This window comes from Rhipicephalus sanguineus, chromosome 3, assembly GCF_013339695.2.
Source record: "Rhipicephalus sanguineus isolate Rsan-2018 chromosome 3, BIME_Rsan_1.4, whole genome shotgun sequence".
Classification (NCBI taxonomy): Eukaryota; Metazoa; Arthropoda; class Arachnida; order Ixodida; family Ixodidae; genus Rhipicephalus; species Rhipicephalus sanguineus.
The window spans coordinates 64,034,835-64,049,419 of record NC_051178.1 but is presented as its reverse complement, the minus strand read 5'-3'; the positions used below and the strand labels follow the sequence as shown (position 1 = coordinate 64,049,419).

The 14,585-nt window shown below is 45.8% G+C and overlaps 1 protein-coding gene across 2 annotated transcripts in view; it reads left to right on the top strand.

Annotated features, from left to right (window-relative positions):
* The window catches only part of LOC119386685 (beta-hexosaminidase subunit alpha), a 60,134-nt gene that overhangs the window by 16,225 nt on the left and 29,324 nt on the right, over positions 1-14,585 (top strand). For both annotated transcript variants that reach the window (XM_049413218.1, XM_037653975.2), the window contains exons 8-10: positions 2,694-2,898; positions 8,876-8,962; positions 13,201-13,273. In XM_049413218.1, the coding sequence (XP_049269175.1) occupies positions 2,694-2,898; positions 8,876-8,962; positions 13,201-13,273 (365 nt within the window). The remainder of the gene's footprint in view (positions 1-2,693; positions 2,899-8,875; positions 8,963-13,200; positions 13,274-14,585) is intronic.

Here is a 14,585-nt window from a genome sequence, read left to right as displayed (position 1 = left end):
GCTTTAGAGTATTAAGGCTCAAGACCAATGTCAGACCACACTAACTTGAAGTTGTGAGGCTCCAAAGCTGAGACCACTTTCGAGAGTAAGCTTTTACAGAAAAAGTAAATCCAGCAGCCTGAATGAAAGATAGAACTAGTTTACTTATGTCTGGAACGGGTGTGGGGATGCCTCTACAATGCACCTTTTATCTGACATTTCTTAGAGAAATGAGGAAATTTGCACTGAATGCTACCCTCATTTCCTTTGAAGAAGTTTAAGGGGTGGTGAACCACTTTTCGTATTGATTATCGAATGACTTCAGTGTTGGACTTCATTGCCTCACGAATCAATTGACGGAAAAGTTGCTCGAACTCGTCAAGAACGAGCGGAGTCACAGAAATTTGTCGCACGTTTTAAACTCTTTGTCTCTTCTCTCTTCCCATGAGCGCGCTGGAAGCTGAGCAGGGAGAGATGGCACGAGGGAAATAAATAAGTTACGTGACCACGCATGATAAAACGCGATCGCTCCTTCCCTTTGTGGTTCCTGCGCGCGAATGTGGATCACTGCATGTTAGAGGCTTGCCAAGCATCGCTTAGTGGCGCTGCTGCTGTTGACAGGCAGCGCCATCGCTGGCAGAAAAATAGAAACTGGGAGCATGCAACGTGCGTCCTCCATCCTCGACGCCGCGCCGCCGCTCGCTTCCGCGCACGTGCAGAGCTCTCGCGGTACATTCGCGTCGCCTCACAATCTACCTCCTGCAGCGCGGCTTCAAAAAGATCTCCGAGCTGGACAGGCACTTCCGAAAAGCGAACTTGATAAAAGGAGAAAGGCTCGTCGATCACGTTTAAGGTGAAGAGCAGACAATTGACGACAACGACGCCCGACTAAACGCGAAATGCATTTCCCAAGTCGCGATTACACCGTGTAGGACGTATAGTAAGTCTCATTCTGTCATGTTAAAGATGAATAATGGTCCACATGCACTCCGAAATGAAGCCGTGCACGCTATCGATGTTGTGCGTTGTGGAGTATGAAGTATATGATTATTGTTTTGGTATGGCATGCTTGCAGTAGCAGCGGTGTACTTTCGTGAACAAACGTTGGTGGCGTGCGAAAAAAGGAAATTATACGGCCATGGTACTAGAAAAGCCTCAGAAGGTTAGAGTTAAGTCCTCTGTGCCGCTGGAGCATCACCTTAGGCGCGAGGCAGCTAGCTGAGCTTTAACCACTGCGAGGAAAGTTGAACTGCTCGCCTAATTTTTCGGCTCTCGCGTCATGCTTGCACTCTCTTTTTATGAAAATATCGACTTTACAGGCGTATAAAATCTGCTGCACGAACACGTCCGTTCCGACGTGATAAAGCAGCCTTCCCGAAGCGTAAATTGCAGTCGCCGAACTTTTGACAATGTGCCGAGTTCAGTTGAATTCAACTAACCGCGCAACGCTAACCGCGGTATAACGCTAGTGTGAACGTTCGACAACGACGGGTAGGTCTCACGAACACAGGAAATCAAAACACAAAGTTGTTTCAGCTACAACTGCAACTGGACTGTCACAGTGCGAGAAGACAGCGAGTAATCATTTCTGCTGTCGTTGCGTGCATGCGCCGCGTCACGTACTGATACAGGTAGTCGAAACGAACGAAAGCGGTCACCTGAGACAGCCAAAACGAAAGGCGATACAGTGCTATCAACAAGGACATACTTGATTCTCCTTACTGCGGTGATCCACGCTTGTCGCCTTTATTTCTCGTGCGACACGCCCGAGAACCGATACAGTTTCACACGTGAATCGCGTGCCTTGGTGTTGCCTGCACTGTTGTGGCAGCCCACGACACAGCAATACTTCGGACCTCGCTTCCGCGGGGTCACTTCTGCCAACGCGGAAATGCAGCTTTGCACAGCAAGCCTCTCGGTTCAGCGTACCAAACTGCCGGCACGTCGCCCCAGGTCCGCGCACCGACTGAGGAAAGCGAGTGACGCGCGCGCGAGCGTGTTTCCGCTGCCGACAAACAGGCTGAGTCGGCATGGACACCAGAGCTTCTCTCTAGTGCCGCAGCGCAGTGCTGTCGTCGCGCCGCAAACTTGAGCTTGGGTTCCCTATTAGCAGATTATAGAGCGCTGTGCCGGCACGTAGTGGCACCCTGCGGCAAGAAGCGTATCTGATCCAAACGCCGATCTTGATCTATGTCGAAATTTACCAATAGCACGCTATCTGCTGTTCGACGTTAAACAACAGGCGCCGGCAGCTCCGAAGACAGTGAGCACAGGCCTCCATATGAAAACAGGGCACCTGAGAAAATGACAACTTCACGCTCCGCTTGTACAGTCGCTTTGCCACGCACAACTGCGAGATTTGGCTGATATGTTCATAGTAGGGTCTTCTGTCCTCAGGATGTGTTTTCTCGCCAAGCACAAGGGGTAGTCCATGCCCCCTTTAAATTGAAGGTTGTGAGATGGGCCGGTCGGTGCACGTTAACAATTAAGTGTCCAGCGGCAAACCCGGACCATATAACGATGGACGGGACGAGGCTAGATTAGTGTTTCGTATTTGTGGTGCCACACAGTATTGTACAGCGAGAATGAAGGGATAGGTTTCCGTTTCGCTAGATCTTTCAAACCGACAATTTATAGCGCATTTTCATGGCAAGATCTGGTGGATACTTACAGGGAACATGTTCACAGCAATAAAGAGTTTCTTCTCGACACAGGACACACCCGGTCGTGGGGCGAGGCTTTTCCTGAGATCCTGACGAGCTGCTACAGGGAGATGGAACCCAGCGGTGAACTTGGACCGATAGACCCCACCACGAATGCGACGTACGCTTTCCTTAAGGAACTGTTCGCTGAGGTGGCAGATGTGTTTCCCGAACAGTACATTCACCTGGGTGGAGACGAAGTCGACTTTCGCTGCTGGTATGTGCGGTGTCATCGAGGACAAGGCAACACCTCTTTTTTGCGTTGGGCCTTCGATTTGTTATTTATTATACGTCTCAGAATGGCCCGCTGTGCTTCGCCTGACCAGGTATCGCCTAGCAGCAAAGACGCGATTATTACGCACATTTTGGTCTAAATTTCTCCATCCATATATTTTGAAATACCTACAATTCCCTTCATCATCACCGGAAGGCTTGGCGCAGCGAGTTGTTGCCGCGGAAAAAAAGGCGGCATGGATAACGCTGCGTTCATGCCGGTGATTGTGGTATGACCATCTGGAGAATAATCAGAGCGGACCCTTCTAGAAAAAAGATTGTATAAATAAACATGTAGTATAGATAGGAAACTAGCGAGCTGAAACAAATTCATGATTTACAGTGTGAGTGGTCCAAAATCATCCAGTGTTTCATTCTGATGCACATGCTTCTGTGTAGTAGTTGGTTGCTTACCAGTAATCCACGCTTCTGTAAAAAATCACAAGGCGGGGCTTTGGCACTAGTATCTGCATGAGGTGGAAGTATGACAGTAAACTACAGGCGTGGGAGACCAGAAACAATAATACTCTAAAATTAGTCGTTCTGGCTTCAGACGACTTTGCGAAATTGAAAGGCGCTATTTCGAACAAAGAAACCGCTATTTTCGGAACGTAATGAAGCAACTGTGCACATGCGCAAGCATTTATCGGTTTTGCCACGTTTGCGATAATGCCATTGCGTGGAAGTTTGCAGACATGAAGTCTAAAACGCAGTGTTGTAGGCGTTACTGAAAAAAAGTAACTAAATACGTTACTCGTTACACTATAAAAAAAGGAACGCGTTACCGCCCTACGTTACCTACAAAAAAAATGTAACGCGTTACCGTTACCGTTACCGAAAAAAAGTAACGGACGTTACCTCTGCCGTTACTCCGCACTCATAAATTTTGATCGATGTGTCTTTGCTGCAGGAACCCACAATAAAAATAATTTAAATCTGAAATTTATGTTTCACACAACTTCTTACCCAAACAACGAATATACTCAAAATGCTGATTTAACGAGTATTACTTGCACAAATGTACCGGACATTAGCAATGGTATAGTGGCTTTAAGTTGCCTTTAGAGTTACGTGTGATGGCTTCTGACTCTGACATATGGTGAAGCTAATTTTCTCAATGTGACATTGTACAGAATATGAGATTCAATCATCAACGCTATTCGCAAAGAAAGCATCAACGAAGTGTCAAGAAATTTACAATAATTCTGATGGTGTGCTTCTGCTAGCAATATAGATGCGCGAATTTTGTAGCAGTAAAGAAATGCTTAAATGGGCTAGTCACGTAAAAAAATATCTGTGCATAAACATTTCTTGTTCACTTTAACCTGTATAATTACCGCAAAAATTGCAAATGTTTATGTGAGGGTGTTAAAGATCAGCCGCACTCGCTCAGGAGTTCAATAACCAGAAACTTCGCTGCAGTTTCAGATAGAAAAAGCAAAATTTATTTTTAAAACAAAATTGATAGGCCTTATCAACTTTGTAGCAACTATAAAATGTCGCATATTTATACATTTTTCAAAAACAGTTTCCTTAGCTCTACAAGTTTCAAACAATGTTACTTTACTCTTTGTTGCGCATACATTTCATACACAAAATATGTTCTTTGTAACGACAACATTTGTGTTTTACAACGTCGTGAACTTTCGAGAACGACAGGTAATGAAATTGGTCCCTCCGGATTGAATATGTTTGATATTTTTTCCCTCGTAAATTATGCAGTTAATAAGGAAATGAAGTTCCTTTTCGGGCTACTGGCATGGGACATGCATAAAATATAAAATACTCAATCAAATCTAAAATATCTATTTTCGGATCCGTGTCGATCTCTCGTGGAATCACCCGTAGTACACTAACTGTGGTAATGTCTGCCGTGTAGCTACCTGTAACCGTTGTTAGACGTAACCGTAGTTAGCTTAACCGCGGTTAAGGCTGTACGTGTTACAGCGGTATTAAGTTAGTGAGTAAAAAAAGATTTTTTTTTTTGCGTTACAAGAAAAAATTCTACGTTTCGCGTCCCACTCGCATTCTTTTTCAGGGTTTTCTTTCAGCCGGGGGTCACGCCTATTCTCCACAATAAGGCAGACTCTCGATCAGCAGTGCACCTGTAGACCGGTTGACGTTACCGGCTGTCGCCTGGATGGGCCAGAATTCCACAGAAAGCCGCTTAAGTCGACGACGCGGGAGTTGTGAGAATTCGATGCGGTGGCCGTTTACTATGCTATGCTCAGCGAGTGTACTCCTTTGTCACGCGAACTTGCGGACATCGTTTTTATGTTGTCGCAGCCTCTCGGGGGAGTTCTTCGTTTCCCCCACGTAAAAAATCTCCCGATGAGCACGTGGTATGGAGTAAACCAGCCCTTGCGCTTTCTCTTCAGACGGCCTGTCAATTGAGCACGAAAAGGCGCAGGTGCCAGCAATCCATCTGCTACATCCACTTCCACGAGAAGCATGTCCGTACAGTTTCTCATGGCGAATTATGCGGCTTTCATCAAGCTTTGTGTGGCGATGGCCCAAACCTCCACACAAGGAGTCGGCGCGTCTTAAGAAATTGGTCCCCACAATTTCCACAAAAAAAAGCGATTCCGCCCGCGCTTTCTTGGCCAATGCCTGGTAGGCCGACAGCAGTCCGACGCTGCGAGCTCTGAGAAAACGGCACCCCCATGGTTACAGTGTACTAGAAGTATTGGGTAGTGGCCGGAGCGGCGGCCTAGGCGCGATGCGTCCTGCATAGAAGGTCGCCAGATGGCGCGCAAGCTCGTTTCCCGAGCAGCGGCTGGTCGCTCCCCTATTCCGTGGCTTCACCTTTGCCGCCTATGCGTTGGGAGTTTCCACTCCAGCATTTTTTTTAAATCCTCGTTTACACACAAACGCGTTGTATGAAGTGTAGTGCGCGTGAACAGAACTATCGTGCGAGCGGTGGAACGCAGAATGCATCTCTCGCTCCTCTTGAAAGTTAACTGACCGGAGCGTTTGCCGTCGTTTTGGAGCAAAGTTGAGCCCGTCTCGGCAAGACGCGCTCATGAAAAACGCGAAATGTATGCAGTTCCTTGCACCGTCTCGGGGAGCTACATCTGCGCGAGGCTGAGCGTAAGTGACGCTTAGCTGAAAGTGTCTAATAGTTCATTCCTCCTCCTCCCGGCTGGCCGCCACGAGCGAGTGCATCGTCGAAAGGTTTTAGAATGTCATGTTCATTTTTCCTCGTGCCAAATATGTCACTTAAAAGACAGCAGGATTGGGCGTGTTGGTACAACATTATTAAGAGTGTGTAGCAGCTCAAAACGACAGGAGGAGACAGAAGAGAAGAACCAGAGCGCTGATGTGTCTTCTGTCCCCTCCTGTCATGCGCGCTGCTACGCACTCTTAATCAAACATTTCAGCAAGGTGTTATGTAAGCAACCCTAAGATCTGTAACATGCGATGATAGTACATGGCGCTTACCTGCAGCAATATCTGATCGGGATGCATGCACTTCGTGCTGCTGCAGCAGAACGCATCGAAATTTAGCTTTGTGTTTATAAACTTTGTGCTCCGTCCCGTTCGCGCTGAAAAGTTTTCGAAAAGCCTCGAAGACGCATGAAGTTTGTAGCTACGTGATACTACACTGCAATGTACAAGTGAAGCTGTTTTTTTTTTTTTCATGTCTCAAAGGGTGCTTTTTCCCACATAAAAAAAATTAACACCACAATGTCGCAGAACAAGTTAAGTGCTTATCTTCTTTGCTTACTGTTCCTGAGCAAGATCTGCTGAGAACAATGCCGTATGCAATGTCTACGGAGTGTTTGAGGTGGCATGTGATATCCTTGCTGTAGTTGTTGTCAATTTCTGCTTGGTCCATGGCACGCTTGCAAAGAAAACACTATCGGAGTATCTAAAAGTCTCTGCCGCTTCCTTTACCGATCTGATTGCAACGTCCTTCCTCTCTTTTCCGCGAAAGTATAGGCGGGCGGTAACTGTGTCTGCGCAGTCCGTTGCAAACATCAGCACTCTTTCGTGAAGAAGAGCAAATGGTTCTTTTTTTACACTTGTCGTGGCGAACACAACACCATCAAAGTCTGAAGCCTCAAGTCGCGCCCACCCGTTCGGGACACTCACAGTGTTCACAATCATATGAAGATCATGCCGGGGCACCATCCCATCCAGACTGTGGTCGCCATCCGCACCCACATCTGGGGATGACGTATCAAGAACATCGCGTCGAGACAAGCGCAGCTTCTTCGTGCATGTAGTTGGGCACGCAGCAACGCGTTTTCTCTCTGGTCTTCGCTGACGCGTCTCCTTTGAGAGGTAGGCTGGAAAATCGGGCAGAAGAGCAGCGACCGCGTCGTCGGTCAGCGCCGGCTTACCTCGAGGAATCTTTACTTCCTGACCGTTGATGACGTGCACATAGTCGCGCAAAATAAAATGCTCCTCAAAGTGCCTCTCGCACACAGCTGAAGTCTCGGAAAGTGTCTTGTCCTTGCGGTGAAGATTTCTGTCCCAATTTCCGCCGTTCACTGTCCTTCGGCACCCCAAAAAGAGACAACGTGCGTCCATTCGCTTCTCGAAAACCAGGATACCCGCTCTTGCATCCGGGTGCATAGCAATGCGTATCCGTTTTTTTCTTCTTCCTTTCCATTACCCTCAAAGCGTCATTAGCGCAGCGTCGAACACAGAAAGAGTCACGGCTTCACTTGCAAAAAAAACACGCTGACCCGTCGCAACAACACGCGGTAAAGTAAGGCGGCAAGCGCTTGCAGCCGGCATGGTCTCCTCGGGAAAAGCACACCCGCGCCCCTAGCGGGAGTTTTCGCTCTTGGCTTCACGCTGCCTACGGCCGCCGCCCTCTGCTCCGGCCACTATCCAATACTTCTAGTACACTGTACCCATGGTGAAAAAGTAACGAGTAACGTGACACCACAGGTTACCGAAAAATGTTAACGTAAGTACGTTACCCGTTACAGTTTCTAAATTGTAACGAGTACGTTACTAAGTTACCGAAAAAAGTAACGCGTTACCGGTAACGCCGTTACTTGTAACGCGTTACTGCCAACACTGCTAAAACGTAATGCCAAAAGTGCGTCTGAACCTGCGAGCATGAATATTACATTAAATCATGTGCTTTACCCATCACTATCACAACAACGAAACCACACCACCAGAATTCTATTTAGTAATTTCGTAGTACGAAATTATAGTTGACCTTGAAGAAAATGATTAAATACTTCAATTGTCTGCATAAGGTCATCATTCTTTCTTACAAGTGCGGGCGTGATACCTGCCCTAAAGTTGCGGCAGGTTTTCGTAAATAAGTCTTATTCGTCTATATACCATATTCCCACTTATAGCTGTGTTTCATGCAGATGTTAAAGTTATTGAATCCAATGCCCGATAATCTACAAAGTGTCACGCGGACAACTACCCGGTGGGGGCGCAAAGCTAGCGTTAGCCTCATGTCTAGGATTTTTCGTTCTTTCGGTATGAACTCACAAGCCTAAGCCGAAGTGAATAATGTTTATTAATAATCAGGTGTGTTTAAGCTTTTCTGAGGTCATGGCATTGTTGCTTGCGCGTGCGCAGACGAGGCCGAACTGAAGCCTCGTCTTATGTTGATAACTATTAGTTGTCACTAGACTGGTGGCACCGATGCAGCATCTCTGTGGAGGCAGTCAAACGAGTTGATATGTTTATAATGTTGTCACCACAGAAAGCCAGGTTCGGCTCATAGAGACCGCTTTGCTGTAGTTGATTAAGTAATTTGCTTTAATATAAAATTTTATCAATCCAAGTAGAATTCCTATAGAAACAAATTCTCAGCTGTCTTTATTATTCATTTTTATTTGTGTTTTTGCAGCTATTGTAAACTGCGACCGATTATAGAGAGCACATCAACTATTATCTATTCAATAGGCATATGTCACATGAAATAATTGTTTTTGCAGGAAATCTAACCCTAACATCACAGATTTCATGGAGAAGATCGGTATTCCCGGTGACTACAGCAAGCTAGAAGATTTTTACATACAAAGGTGAGCGCATGTTGATTCAATTTGCTCGCGCCCTCCTTGAGTGTCCACATTTTTATTCTCACATACTTCTCTGTCGATTGCAATCTAACGAAAAAATCGAAACGTGTCAAATTCCATCAAGTGAATTAGTGCTAATAAGCAAGTAAAATAACTAAAAGGGAGGAGAACAAAACAGTGAACAGAATGAGCACTAAAAAAAACTGATTTATTTAGAGAAATGAGACAAACCATGCCAGCTGAACGCTTGCTTTTAGATGAATCAGTTCTCCCCCAATTAGTACTTTTATTTTACTCTTTGTGCCAGACCCAGACTTATATTACAGAGATAACGACACCGGTTATAACTGCTTCACAAAAATTGTGATTGATTATCATCACCAATTACTGCCTGATCAATGCAGGCTGCGATTTACTAAAACTTAGTCAATCGCGTTAAACTCCTTCTAATTTTATGTGCCAAGCCTCCTCTTGTCTACTCGCACCAGAAAATTCGTTTGTGACATAATCATGGTTCAAGTGGAATGGCACCCATACACCAAATTCCCCCAGTTTGGTAGTGCCACGTATCATACCAAGGAAGTCGCTCCTAAGAGCACTCTAACTATGACGCTACTTGCGTAGGTGTTTAGGGATATGTGAATGAAGCTAGAAATACTATGTATCGCCCGTAAAGAAAATAAAAAAGTATAGTTGCAGTTACGCAGAGGCTCAGAGAAATTATCTTAAGACGTGCAGGTGCCCTTACATAGCGTCTAGGGTCTCTGCGCCACGCCTTTCATGACGCGACGAACATTCGCTAATGTGACAAACATCGGCGCAATAACGCTGCACATCTACAACAAAGCTAGGGTGTTATGGAATCAACATGCAGAACTTGAATGATAGCGAGACGCCTAATGCGATGCTGACAGTAGAGCCTACGCAAGGTAGTTTTGTTCCCATAAAGTAGAAATGCTTAAAAGCGGCTTTCCATTCTTTTAGATGCTTGTCTTGCAAGAAAAGTGGAGGTTGCATCTAATTCATTACAGAAAGCAGTACCTTAATTATACTGAATGCAGTGGCGTTACCTAGCGAAAAATTAAGGCCGTTTCGCTCTAGTGGCGCCAAGCCTGAGCGATGTACGGAGCTGGGCGGCATTCTTTGTTTCTCATTATTTTTCTCTTTCTTTCTTATTCTCTTTCTTCTCTGTTTTTTCTATGCCTCTTTTTTTCTGTGTCTACTTCTATTTCTTACTCTCTCTACTTTTTTTTCTTTCTCGCCCTTTCTGTCTTTCTTTCTCTCTCTCTTTCTTTGATTTTCTTTCTTTCTCTTTCTGTTTTTCTTCCCTTTCTTTCTCTCTATTTCCCTCTTTCTCTTTGTTTCTAGCCTATGATTTACTCTCTCCACTCCACATTTCCCTCCTCCTCTCTCTCAGTTCCATTTCGCACCAACTTGCTATACAATACTGTACAAGGGTATGCTACGCCCTGCAAGCGTGCCTGGATAGCCGAGTGGTTAAGACACTCGCCTTCGAATCGTGGGTACGAGTGTTGGAATCTCGCCTCGCCAAGAAATGTTTCCTCCAAGAATTTCTCTTTCTATCTATCTTGATTTCTCTTTCTTTCTCTCTCTCTCCCTCTAAACTCGTTTTCTCGCCCATCAGAGTTATTCCATCCAGCGCCGGAGAAATCGGCGATCGTGTTCTGTGAGCGAAGGAGAAGACGGCGACGATGAAGCAAGGGAAGAAGAAAGCGCATGCGGTTTCATGATGATGATAATTTCTGTTCTTGACTAAAGAGGCTTGTCCATGCTTAAACAGTTCCTCTGTTAATTACAAAACTACCGTAAACGTAAATGAATGCAAGTATTCATTTTCATACAATGCTGCCTGAAACGTCTTAGGTTGGCTGTAATTTATTCACGCAACAGGAAGCCAGCCTCATTGAAGCCACTTTATGCCGGAGAGAAGAGCAGAGATTGTATGTACGTCTATTTTATTTTACAACAGTGTTATAAAAGCGGGAAGATACATATTCATTGTTTAAACATTAAGCTGTTAACTATTAAGTGACAACTAGCAACCTGCGACAAGATTTACACGTGTGATAAGCAACAGCGTTGTGTCCCGTCTTGAGCTCTCGCCGTCTGTGGGATTTTTTGCGTTGCCGTTTGAATGAAACAACAAAAACAGTGTTTCGCATATGAAAAGCTGATATGCTGACTCTTAAGTGCGTAAGCACTTCTATGCCGACTTAACGAGAACACTGTTTGTCTGCCCGTTGTATATAAATTCTTCGATAACAGTGGATACGCTCGCTTACTCGTCACCGTTTAATATGATAGTGGATATGCGAGGTTATTATAGACAATGCATGATTCAAATAGTTATTGCTAAATGGTAACGGGTTCGTTTCAGTTTGGGACCTTGCGAGCGCGCTTGTATATGCATTAATATAACGCCAGTGGTGAGGCTTCAACTGCACGAAATCAAAAGTGTGCAGGATGCTGATTCTCAAATGCTTTCATTGTTTTATTTTGATTGAAATCTTGCATTTTACCGCATGCTTGAAAATAACTTGTACAAGTGCATAAATGATCTGAGGCAAATGGAACGTTGCTTTGTGTCATAGAAAAGGTCACAGTTTCACCGCAACAGCGAAGCAATGAATGCGATAGCAACAAATTGGAATGTAACGCGAAGAACGGAAACCAGCTCGAAATTTCCAGCGTGTTGCTCAAGCGCAAAGGACGCACGAAAAGGACACACACAGGACGAACGCGAACAGCTCGACACTTGAAGCGCACTGCTCACACTTAAAGCAGGACGAACCAAACGAACGAACATGTACACACAGGACGAGCGCGAACTGTCACAGTTGTTGCTTATTTCTGTTCGAACAGCGAGCTCCGTTCGCAAACGCGGCCGCTGCAGCGAGCGAAGCGACCTTCGTACACTCTGTGACTTCAGCGCGGACATCGCGGAGAAAGCAGACTCGCATTTTCACGGTAGCTGCAGACAGCCAGGGGATGGGTCCGCGCCGGCCCGATGCCCCACGATCCTTTCTTCTAGTCTTTAGTTCTTTGTTGTCAGCCCGCACTCGCTGTGCGCCCGCATTCGAAGAGCAAACAGCATCGAAGTACCGCCACTGGGAGAAGGGTGCACGCAGCTTTGCCATGTTGAACACGATTCAAGCGCGAGCAGCGCGACGAGGCAGCGTATCGGAGTGTGGGTCGAAACCCATCTCAGATGTCATTCGTTCCAAACGCGCACGCAGGTTTGCGTCCATGGTTGGCAGAGCGATGAAAACACTACGGCAGTTCGAGGTGCACACCCAACATTATCAAACCGACTCACAGTTTTCAAGCACGCGCGATACACGGTGCGATGAGCTTCGCTCGACGACGGCCACGCAAGCCGACCGGAAGTGGCGCCACAGACCACGTGGTTACGTCGAGACCCCAGAGAGAAAAAAATGAAGAAAAAAAAATGCCGCCGGCGCTGACGTAACTCTTCGGCGCCTCCTCGCGAATCCTCGCACCTGCGACCTCCCTCCCTTCACGCCCCGCGCAGCTTTCCGCGCGCTCGCGGCGTTGAGTTGAGGGAGAGAGCTGCATAACGTGATCTCTATAATTTGGTAACACCACTTAGACTTGACGGATTCGAAAAATTTTTGCGGCATATGACTCGTGAAGAGTCATACGTCAATGATGAGACTACTCCAATATAACTAAGAAAGGTGTTGCAGGGCCCCTTTAAGTGCGCCCGTTGCGCTCCTAGCGCCATCTCGCTAGTATTGAAGAAACGCTTATAAGCGCCTGCCGTGTCTGAGTGCTGCGGTAAAGGGTGTGTATATAACGCTCGCCGTTAGCCACCTGGACGATCTGCGTTCTGTGGCATAATGGTTAGAGCCACGCACTGCGGATCGAGAAGGCGCTGGTTCGATTCCGCGCTTCAGAAGTTTTTTCGGAATAATTTTTCTTTGGGACTTTTATATATATATACATACTTATGCATATACGCAGCATGACGGCGGCGACGGCAAAAACCAGCCGAGACTGTCCATATAATTGCTATCGCAATAAAACTGCGGTATTATATACACGTAGGGCAGATGGAGTAAAGTAAGAACATGGCAGGCCGACACGAGCTTCGGAAGTGCTGATGAAGCTGAAATAATGTAGTTGTGTCTCAACTACTGAGGGGACCTTCAAAAGCGGCCATTTTTTCGTCAGATGCCTGTGTGCGATTGCATTTGCAGGTTGCTGAAAATCGTGCAAGGGGTACGGAAGAGCTACATGGTCTGGCAGGAAGTATTCGACAACAAGGTTGAGGTAAGCGACAGCATCTCGCCGTGCCACTGTCTGCATATTTTATGCTGCGCAGCACTGTATTTGTTGAAGGCTGGGCGAAAGAAAATTTCGACTCTGCGGAAAGTGCAGTCCAATTTCATTTTCCTTCATCATAAATTGGCGAATCTGATTAAAATATTGAAAGCACATATTGTCCGTGAAGCATGTAGACTCGCTGTAAAACAAAGCAGTGTTTTTTTTTTATTTCTGTTTGCGGCGCTGCCCCGCTGTTCTTGCGAGACTATGCATGACACACAGGAAGACTTATGAGTGTTAAGCAAAGGTCAAGTATGGCCAAACTGCGCCCAGCCAATGTTAATTTGTGACAACGCAACGATGAATTCTTAGATGGCGATGGCACTTGGCTGCAACAGGGCCTAAAGCGGTCGCTGTAATGTCCCTATGAGAGATGTATTGTAAGCATATTGTAGTGGGTAATGAAATGTGCAATGAAGTGCGAAGGGGCACAAGAAAATTTTACGCTACGTGATAAAACGTCGCAGCATTACCCGCAAAAATCTAAAGGACCACTTAATGGACTTTGAAAAATAGTCGCCTTTATCATGTTTTAGAAAAAACATTGCATTTTCGTACCATCTCTTAACATCTCTTGCATAAAGAACAACTCAGACTGAATGTCCTAAACTCATAAACAACATGCGACTAGAAATGAAGGCCTTTGAAAGTTTTCGTACCTTGTGTGGGACCGTTAACAACATTCACTGAAGGTCTCATGCGCTGTCAAGTTCCCCGAGGACAAGGTCTCTCATCTGTCCGTAGTGACTATTTGGTAATTTCTGTCGCACTGATACTACACGAAGTGCGTCGACGCAGCCAAACAAACTCAGGGAATTAGGACCGGGCCTAATTGTCTATCAGATTCGTTTGGCTGCGTATAACAAAGAAACGAGCATCTAGAACAAATCCCTCTTTTTTCGTTTGTGTAGGTGCGTAATCGTTTAATAGCAAGCATTACTACTTCCTATGCACACGCGAGATATGCCGCAGGTAGACACTGACTTGACAGAAATAGATTACCTGCTGTAGCAGAAAAAAAGAAGGGATCGCATGGCCGACATGATAATGTTATATATGGTCTCATGAGAAACAATGTGGTGACCAATACCGAAACTCGTATGTGTGAAAACATGCAGATATAACTATAACTCTGTAATGCCATCGCAATAGAAATCATTTTACGCGTTCTAGGTGTTTATTTTTGTGGAATCTTGTGGTATGTTTTCGAGGGTTTATCTTCTATGCGAAAATTTGGTAATAATAGGCGTTTCTTTCT